The sequence below is a fragment of the Mustela putorius genome, unplaced genomic scaffold (genome assembly GCF_011764305.1).
Source record: "Mustela putorius furo isolate JIRA1106 unplaced genomic scaffold, ASM1176430v1.1 tig00000275_pilon_pilon_pilon, whole genome shotgun sequence".
Lineage (NCBI taxonomy): Eukaryota > Metazoa > Chordata > Mammalia > Carnivora > Mustelidae > Mustela > Mustela putorius.
Genome location: NW_025421341.1, coordinates 35002182 through 35012241, shown reverse-complemented (window position 1 = coordinate 35012241; position 10060 = coordinate 35002182). Strand labels below are relative to the sequence as shown.

Here is a 10060-nt window from a genome sequence, read left to right as displayed (position 1 = left end):
TGTTCTTTAGGCCACCCCCCTGGGTGGTTTCTCGTTCTGTTGGCAGCCCTTGGAAACAAACACATACAGCCTCACTGTGGGCTCTGAAGACCGTTTGGGTCCATCATCCCTTCCACGTGTAAGCGCAAGCATTCAGTTCTCAAGAATTCAACTGCTGGGCCCAACTCCTGCCCGGAGGGACAGCCCCCTGGGAGCCCAGGCAGGATTGAAACCGAAGCTCCTTGCAGGCGGATGGCCAGTGGCCATCTCAACCCTGCGTGACGAAAGAGTTGCCTCCAGCCACGCCTCGTTACTCCTCCAGCAGCAGGGTGATTGTAGTCGTATCAGCTGTTCCCGCAGGTCGTCATTGGGCAGGAGGAGGTTCAGCATCGGCTTCAGGGACTTGATTACCCCCAGCTTCACACCTGCCCCAGGAGCCCGGGCCCGCAGGCAAAACCCACAGTGAGGTCACAGGACAATCCAGAGTGCCAAGCAACTGCGCGCGACAGAGGGGAACTATGAAGTAGTTGAGGCCCCGCCCGAGACCCCCACAGGCAGGCAACGAGGCCGGATTGTCCCTGTGTGAGTCCCAGCTCAGTCGCTTAGGAAAACCTGAGTGTGGCCTCAGTTTTCCTTATCTGTAAATGGTCCCATAGCACAGAGTTGATGTGTGGAAATATAGTTCCCCTTGTAAAAAAGGTTAGCTGTAACAGGGACCCTCATCCAGCAAGCCCCCATCCCTTCTCAAGACGCCCTCCCTGAGGCTCCAAAGACCCCACTTGGCTCAGCAACTCTGTTTATCTCAGGTCCACTGTCTCTCCAGGGTTCTGGGAATGAGGCTGGACCCAGCGGTTTCTCTGTGCTCCTAGCCACACAGGCTGGGGAGCCGTGACCTGGGGGGACCACGGGACCCTTCCCTGCACCCAAGAAAGGTGCTTCTCATCCACCTCGGGGTTGTGGCTCCTCAGCCACACGGTCACAAAATAGCGGTACATGGGGAAGAGCTTTCATGGCAAACTGATCCTCGGTCATCACCGGGTACACGCTGTCCTCCAGATGCTCAGGTAAAACTGCACCATCTCACAGAAGGTCTCCATGGCTGCCAAGGGGGGAAAGCGGTGAGCCCGGAGGGACAGGAGCCGGATTCGGCCTCCCCCGGACTAGCCGGACTAGACCGCCTCCTCCAGGACGGTGTGCTCGCACACTTCCGGAAAACCAACGGGTGACCCAGATGGCCTCAGCCATCCAGGAAAACCCGGTCTTTGGCCTGACTTGAGCAGGCCCCACTGTAGGGCCATTTTCCCTGGTCTCTGTTCCAGGACTCCCATTGTCCTTTCCGGGCCTCCTCCCGAAATGCTTGGGAACAGAGCCTGCTGAGCTGAGTCCCAATGTTGACCTCCTCCCGCTAAGCCATCTTCTCCTGAAAGCACGTACCACCCCCCACCCCCAAGAGTGAATCAGAGGCCACACACGACGCAGGAGATTGGGGTCACCGTTTGGGAAGAAACATCTTCTGTTCAACAGACCACCCACCAGTTTGTCCCAGTCCCACTTCGGGCACCCTGACCGGGGCCAGAGAGGCAGACCAAGCAGACACCTACCACCGCAGATCACCTGCCGCATTTTGGCTTCGTTGGCAAGTCTCAGCATCGTGAATATAGTGGCCAGGGTGATGCCCATGTATGGCATAAACTCAAACACTGTGTAGGGCGCGAGAGAAGACAGGGAGCAGGGCCAGGTCAGCATGGGGCAAGGCAGAGAGGATGAGCCCCATGGTCTGCCGCCTCCAGTCCCCACGGGGGCAGAGCATGCCACCAGGGCCGCAGGAAACAGCACAAGTCGGTGCTACAGGAAAAGAGGACGCTAGCAACAGGTGTAGGGGGAAGGAGCCGGGGACAAGGAGTCAGAAGAAACCCAGACGGGGCTGCAGGGAAGAGTGGGCAGATCAGGAAGGTGGGGAGGGAGACTTAGTGGGGCTCTGCTGGTAGATGCCTGGCTCTTTAGGTGTCCCACAAATGTCCTTGGATGAAGGAAGAAACCAGGAAACAGCCAGTGAGAAAGAGGGACCAGAAGAAGAGAGAGAGGAAGGAAACCAAGAATTGGACTGGGAGAGAGGAGGGATTATGGAGGGACAGAACCACCCTTCCCCACTTCCCCCCAGGCCTAGCCCATCCGGCTGCCCCCTCGGAGTGGCAAGTCCACCCAGCCCCCACTGCCTCTCCGCCATCTCTCTCTCCATCTGTCCGGCCCCATGTGACCAGAGCCAGTGCGAAATGGGGACATGCTGGCCCCCTGGCCCCTTCCTGAGTCACTGTCCTCACAGTCTCCATGACCCACACTGTCCCCAAGCCCCTGCCAGCTCTCTCCCTGGGCTGGGCTTCCCTGGGCCAGGTGCTGGCCTCTCCTCTCCTCTCTCTGCGTCCGCCGCTCCGCGGGCATGGGTGGCTTGGGCACTACCTGCACGCTAAGGACCCTGCAAAGAAGATCCCTCTACCTCCCCTCTAGCTCTGCATCCACACACCAACTGGACGCTGTCCTCATTCTTTGGAGGTCCCCTGTGCATGTGAGCTCCATGCACCCACTGTAGAGGCAGCTGCTCAAAACCTGAGGCCCGGGGAGACATCCGCGGCTCCTCCCACTTATTCCTTCACCTTGGGCACACATCTCATCATCCCATCGATTGGAGTCTTGTTTATGTCTCCCCTCTATCCACTACTCCCCAAATTTTGCCCCAGCCTGAGCCACCAATGCCTCTCAGATACACACCTCTTCTCCCTTCTCTGTCCACACAACAGCAAGAAAGGTCTTCCCAGAACCTTTGTTCCACAAGGCAATTGCCGCTTTGACACCCTCAACAGCTTTCCAGGGCCCTCGAATGAAGTCCAGACTTACACCAGGCCCTACAGCCTCTCCAACCCCTCTTTACCCCATCTCCCCCTCACCCTAACTATAACCACAGTTTCCCTGAGTTCTGCAGAGAAACCAAGCCTTTTCCTGCCTCAGGGCCTTTGCACATGAGGCATATCTGGTTCTCCACACAGTTACCATCCTCTCATCCCTTCAGGTCACAGCTGAAATGTTGCTACCTCAGGGAGACCCCCCCAGAGGTGAGGTCCCTTCCCTCCTCCTGATCTCAGAGACCCACCAGACTGTTCTCTTCCCATCCCTCACCTCATATGATAATCATCGATTTTCTTGTTGACTTGTTTACAGACCTTTATAGGGCGGGACACGGCCCCTCATCCAGCACTGGCCACAGCCCTGCCTGGAGCAGGAGCTCGGCACCTGCTTGTGGAATGAAGGGGGAGCCCAAGAGGAGAAAGCTTTGAAGAAAGAATGACAGGGGAATAAAGAGACAGAAACAAGAGGCAGGGACACAGAGAATCTTCACAGCGGCGGGAGACACAGGGAAAGGGAAAAAAGGAATGCAGGAGCAAGATAAGAAAAGAGGGAGGGGCTGTGGAATTGGTGATGACAGGGAGTAAGGAGTGCTCCCGTCGGGACAAGCACCACGAGATGCGTGCAATTGCTAAACCGCTCTCTTGTACACCTGAAACTAGTATAACGCTGGGTGTTAACTAACCAGAATTACAAAGAGAAATTTAGAAAGTAGAAAAGAGAGGAAGGGGTTGGTCCGAGAACAGAGAGGCGGAGACCAGCAGGGGGCGCCGGGCCACCACGGGGCCTACCGTTGCCATTGGCCAGCTTGGCCAAGGTGATGATGACAAATTCATCCGTGAGGTTGAGGGGCTTCAGGTGGTGCTGCAGCTCGTACATGACCATGCTGAAGTGGTTTCGGGACAGAGCCACCAGCGTGTCACTGGCCACCTCTGCCTTCACATCACCATCCTCCTGCCAGGGACGGGAGAGGGACGTGGGGCTCCACAAAAAACCCTCCCGCTCCACAACTGCTCCAGCCCCGTGCGCTCCTCGGGTTCAGCCTCCTCTTGACCCCTGAGGTCCCTGGACAAGGGCCTTGCGTGTCCCAGGCCCTACGTACCAGGGCCCAGCCCCTGGGTGGGTTGGGGATGGGGGAGGTGGGGGGGGCATTGTGAGCGGGCTCTCCTACCTCCAGGGTCTCTCTCATTTCCTTGGAGGCGATGGTGACCAGCCTCTGGACTCCCTGTTCCTCCAGCTCCCCCTCCTGCTGAATGATCTCCTGGAGGATGTTGTAAATGTTGACTTTGCGCTGAGTAGAAATCTGAGAAGCAAGTATGGCAAGTGGCAAGATGCCAGACTTGGGCCACGGAGCCCAAGACGGTGCTGGGACAGACCCAGCACAGTCCTCCATCGGCTCCCTCCAACGGCCCTCCTCCCATGTACCCATGATTTATAAGATACGTATATTTGATCTTTGTCCATTTCTAGCACAGACCTCCTAAAACTCTTAGCATTTTCAGAGTTGAGAGTTTTTAAAGTGTCCTTTGTTATGCTAATGAGGTGACTCGGGAAGCCTCTAAGGGTGGGGGCTGGCTCCCAAGAGATCTAGCCTTTGTTGAGAGGACTGGAAGAGGGGCTGGAATTTGAGGCCAAACCACAGGCCATGTTCTGATCCACGTGCCTCTGTAATGAGGCCTCTGTAGGATGGGGCTCAGAACACATGGAGATACCAGGAGGGGTCCCCAAAAGTCCAAGAAAGCATCTGCCCTACCCTTTGCCCTCGTGAGGGAACACCTGAGGCCAGGAAGTGTGCCTCTTACTCTACTTTGATTCCTAGATAGCCTTATCACCATGTTAAACCACCTGGCTTAGTACAACCCAGGCCACACCTGCAGATCTGCCTTGGAGAATAACTCGTACTTAATCAAGTGTGATGAGCCGCACTTAAAGGATGAATGTGGGCCACGGCCTGCAAAGCCCTTGGAGGATGGCCCCCGCTCTTGGGTGGTAGGGCGGCCACTTCCCAACAGCCCAGAGGCCTTGGAAAATGTGGGCACCTCAAGAAGAAAGGAATTCACCCAAATGGATATGTTGTCCTAGTGAAATCTGCTCCAGAGAGTTTGGCCTTGTTTGCCTGGTCTTAGCATAGCAAATAACCAACAATCCTACAGCCCGATCAGAGATTCCTCACAAAAACCACTAAAAGGGAGAAAGTTGTAAGGCCTTGCCTGTCCAGTACCGCCTGGCCCTGGATGGGTGTCCTGCAATCTTCTTTTTTTTAACTGCTCCCTAAAGATCCTTCTTAGACCTATTTTTCTAATTTCCCCCTCCCCCACCATGAAACCTTAATACCACCAATATATTACGTGTCTGTTTACGAGCCATATACATGTCCATGCTTTATACATAAGAAGGTAAGGTTTTCTTCATGCCTCCTCCCACCCAGAACCCATTTTATCTACTTCAGGACAGTATCATCCCCGTTGAGAACATGTGCTCTAGGTTTTCAAAGAGAACTCAGGGAGGCCTGAGTTCGTTCTTTCTTTCTTTCTTTCTTTCTTTCTTTCTTTCTTTCTTTCTTTCTTTTTTTAAGATTTTTATTTATTGGGGCACCTGGGTGGCTCAGTGGGTTAAAGCCTCTGCCTTCAGCTCAGGTCATGATCCCAGTGTCCTGGGATCGAGCCCCACGTCAGGCTCTCTGCTCTGCAGGGAGTCTGCTTCCTCCTCTCTCTGCCTGCCTCTCTGCCTACTTGTGATCTTTGTCTTTCGAATAAATAAATAAAGTCTAAAAAAAAAAAAGATTTTTATTTATTTATTTGACAGAGAGATCAAAGGTAGACAGAGAGACAGAAAGAGAGTGGGGTGGAGAGGAAGCAGGCTCCCTGCTGAACAGAAAGCCCAATGCGGGCATCCATCCCAGGACCCTGGGATCATGACCTGAGCTGAAGGCAGAGGCTTAACCCACTGAGGCCTGAGTTCTTAATTAATACTCCTGCAGCCCCTACATAAACAGCCAGATCAGTTACAAGACCAGCCTTATCTGTGATCAAGAGGACTCTCTGGAGAACATTTATGGTCAACAAGACAAAAATTGTCCAAGACTTAGAAGCTAGTGTCAAACAGGCCCCCGAGGAGGTCTGGGTTATAGTGCCTCAAGGAGAGCGTGTCCTTGATCTCCCATGATCCTCTAGGTTAGGTTAGGGCTCCATGGGGCTAGAAGCTCAGTCACAGGAAACTGATAACGATGCAAATGTTTCCTCCATAACAACAAAAATTATTCCTGTTCATTGCAACATAAATGAGTTTTGTCTGGCAAAGAATATAAATCTCTGTGAGTAAAACATTCTTCTTACCAGATTTTAACATTTTGCTGGTGCCTTCACTAGTTAATGAATAACAAATCTTTGAAACGTGTTCATTTTTAAAAACATGCACACCTGTTTATTATTGGCTATTTATTGCCACTTATCACCGATGACAGCCTGGGTATTAATCCTGTACTTACACTTTTTTATATCTCCTGACATCTTGGGGCCTTGCAGGTCCTGGAGAGACAGCCCTTCCCAGGTTGAGCCAATTACTACAGAGAGCAAAGAACTCAGCCCAGGAGCCTGCTTTTCTACTGCAAACCTTTGCCTGTGGACCATGGCTTCCAAACCCAAACCCGCTGTGTCAGAATAGACTTGGAGAAACAAACTGAGGGTTGCAGAGGGGTGGGGGGGTGGGGGATAGGTGAGCCTATGATGGGTATTAAGGAGGACACAGATTGCATGGAGCACTGGGTGTTATATGTAAATGATGAATCTTGGAACACAACATCAAAAACTAATGACACGGGGCGCCTGGGTGGCTCAGTGGGTTGGGCCGCTGCCTTCGGCTCAGGTCATGGTCTCAGGGTCCTGGGATCGAGTCCCGCATCGGGCTCTCTGCTCAGCAGGGAGCCTGCTTCCCTCTCTCTCTCTCTGCCTGCCTCTCCGACTACTTGTGATTTCTCTCTGTCAAATAAGTAAATAAAGGGCGCCTGGGTGGCTCAGTGGGTTAAGCCACTGCCTTCGGCTCAGGTCCTGAGATAGAGTCCCGCATCAGGCTTTCTGCTTGGCAGGGAGCCTGCTTCCCTCTCTCTCTCTCTCTCTGCCTGCCTCTCCATCTACTTGTGATTTCTGTCAAATAAATAAATAAAATCTTTAAAAAAAAAATAAGTAAATAAAATCTTTAAAAAAAAAAAACTAATGACACACTGCATGGTAACTAATATAATAATGATTTAAAAAAAGAATAAGGCAGCTTTTAAACATTATGACAGCCCCTGCTGGTCCTCCAAGTGAGAACCTCATAGTCTCTCCCACCTCTGAGCCTCAGCACCTGGCCCCACGCCCGCCGTGGTCAGTAAGGTGTGCTGAGCGGTGGCTGGCTGTGCAGGCAGCCACAAGTAGGGCAGGGCTCCGGGGGGCAGGTGTCGGGGGGCAGGCAGGCCTTACCTCTGGCACCTGCAGGCAGCGGATGAGAGCATTCATCACTACGGATGGCTCTGTGGTGGCCTTGTCTGTGATGATCACTGAAGCCAGCATCTTCCGCATGTCAGGACCTGTCCCGGCGGTGTCCGTCTTTGCTGACCCACTGTCCATGATGTTGAGGAGGTTCATGACTTGCTGGAAAGTCCCTGAGACAAGGTGGCACAGCTGGGGTGCTGAGAGGGCCATCCCAGGAGGGCTCCATGCCCAGGCCTTCCCAACACTGCCCTGCTGCAGCTCCAGCTGCCCCCGCAATGGAGCCGGGCCTCCCTGTCCACTGTGCAGAAGGAGAAACTGAGACTGAGGCTAGGACCCGCTCCCAGAGAGTTGGTGGCCAGGACTGAGCGGTGGGCATGGGGAAGAGGCAGGAATGCAGGGGTGGGGCCAACTTTCTTGCCTCTGTCATCTGGTTCCAGAGGTTCCAGGTCTTCTGTTTCCTCTGATGGGTCCTCAGTTGAGTCTATGGCTGCTTCTGTCATCTCTTCCTCAAGCTCCTCTAAGACCAAATTTGTAAAATAGTCTGTGTATCAACACACCCTGAGATGACCCCCAGTGAGTCACGCCCTGTATAAGACTCTCCCCTTGAGTGTGGGCAGAACCATGACTTGGTTAGACCCACGTTCTAAGCAGTGGACAGTGGCATAGGCAACAGGAAACCACTCCCATGATCACATGATCTTATACAAGCCTGGAGAGGATTCTCACACTAGCCTCGAAATGGAAACAGTGTGACAAATTGCCAAAGGAAGGAGCCATGTGGCAAGAAAGTGAGGGACTCGGTCCTACAACCACAAGGAACTGGATTCTGCAACAACCACAAAAACTTGGAAGAGAACTGAAAGGATGTGGTCCTGTCCACACCTTGAATGCAGCCTGTGAGACTGTCTCCACCCTGAATCCTGACCCACAGAAACTGTGTGGTAATAGATGGGTGTTGTTTTAAGCCACTAAATCAGTGTCATTTGTTACACTGCAGTAGCTAACAAATACACTTGTTAAGAAGGACCCTTCCTCTCTCTTCTCTTGAACTTAAACTAATGATTAATGAGAAATCCACCTCAGCTGCCCCCATTGCTCCTTTCAAGGGGCTCTTGCAACATCAGCAGCTTCTTAAGGGTTGGCAAACAACACAGATGTCCAAATGGAGAGCTGAACACTCCCAGATCAGTCCTGTGCTCTTTCCCTCCTGGGAATCCTTTTAAGAGCTACACATGGACCCAAATACTGACCTTTCCTCAGAGACCTCTCCTGGATGGAACAAAAATATACCACAAGAAAAAACCCCTGTTCTTTGCCTAATACACATCAATGGTAATGGGAATAATAGCAGGAGGGGTTGCCGAAGAAGTGGGGGTAGTTGGCTTCTCCGCCGTGCTGTGGATAAGGAATGGGTCCCCTGGCAGGGTGGGAGGGTTTCATTAGAATCATCACCGTTAGGTAGCAGACCTTTGGAACTTTGAGATCTAACTGCCTTCCTGAGTCTTTCTCAAGTGAGGGCTTTGAGGAGTGCACAGGGCCCTGTGATTAAAGTGCCACATTATGTTGTCATTAAATGATTTTCTTACTCATGTGTGTGGTAAAGTATGGTGGCCTCTTTGGGAAAGGGGCACGGTGATAGTGGGGGGGTGATTCGCCACCATGTCTCCTGGGGATGCACTGATGGTTTGCAAGCTCCATGGGAGCTTCCTGGCCCCTGCACTCAGAAGGCAGGGGGAGGCCCAAGAAAGGTCACTCCAGGGTTGGTAGATGGCAGTTTTAATAAGCAAGAAACTCACATGCAGTGATTCTCTTGGGAAGCATCAAGACTGTGGATCCTTGCACCTGCCAACTGCATCTGAAGAGTTTATTCCGAGGCCTTAGTAGGTTCAGTCACATATACCATCAAGGTGGCCTCAACACCATATCAGCACCTCAGGGCTGTGTCCTTGGAACAGGCTCTGGGAGTGGGAAAGGCAAGCAGAACCCTCATTCCAAGGACAGGAGAGGGGATGGGGAGCCTTCAATTTCCCAGGCCCAGCTCATGGGTCAACCGGCAGTCACATCTTCTAGGTGACTTCTTCCAACATGTGGTCATAGGACTTCGGGGTGGGAAGATGTGGTCAGGGCAGTTGGGGGTGGGGGTGGGTCACAGAGGAGTCCTGGGAAAAGGACTCTTCCTCCCCAGGGACTGGACAGATTACCAGATGGGGAATGGGGTTCCCATTGACAGAATACTTAGATGAAGCACCTCTAGGACAGGTGAGAGGGCAAAAACCCTATTTCCCTGAACCAAAAGTAGGGCCCAAGGATTCCCCTGTCAGTTGTAGCTGTGAGTCAGGTCAGATCGAGAGTCTGAGCAATGAAATATTGGCCTTTGGAAACCTTTCTACGCATTACAGGGCAGCAGAACAAGACTCAGAGCCACCTAGGTCCAAGACTGCTTAGTTAAAATTCCCACTCAAAGTCTGTCCACCCTCCTGAGAGGAAGTTCCTCCGCCTCTGCTTGGACACCTCTGATACCAGGGTCCTCATTACCCTTCCTAGCCCATTTCTACTTCACTGAAACTGGATGTTTAGAAGATGAGCTTCCCCGGCATAATGCCAACCTCTTCTTCCCCATAAAATCCCTGTGTGGTTCCTCCCTCTGCCCTTTGGTGACAAAACGACCAGCATGGAACAGGCACAAGAAGACAGTTATCACCCAACCCTCT

The 10060-nt window shown here is 52.7% G+C and overlaps 1 protein-coding gene across 1 annotated transcript; it reads right to left on the bottom strand.

Moving 5' to 3' along the window:
* Positions 1–273: 273 nt before the first annotated feature.
* LOC123391635 (maestro heat-like repeat-containing protein family member 2A) lies at positions 274–8644 on the bottom strand (the record flags this gene model as incomplete). Its single annotated transcript, XM_045078494.1, has 8 exons — positions 8600–8644; positions 7768–7866; positions 7338–7519; positions 4049–4180; positions 3669–3831; positions 1581–1679; positions 1022–1078; positions 274–404 (listed from the first exon to the last, which is right to left on the bottom strand). Coding segments are annotated over exons 2-8 (846 nt in total), but the record flags the coding sequence as incomplete, so codon positions are not given.
* Between the last annotated feature and the right edge of the window lie 1416 nt (positions 8645–10060).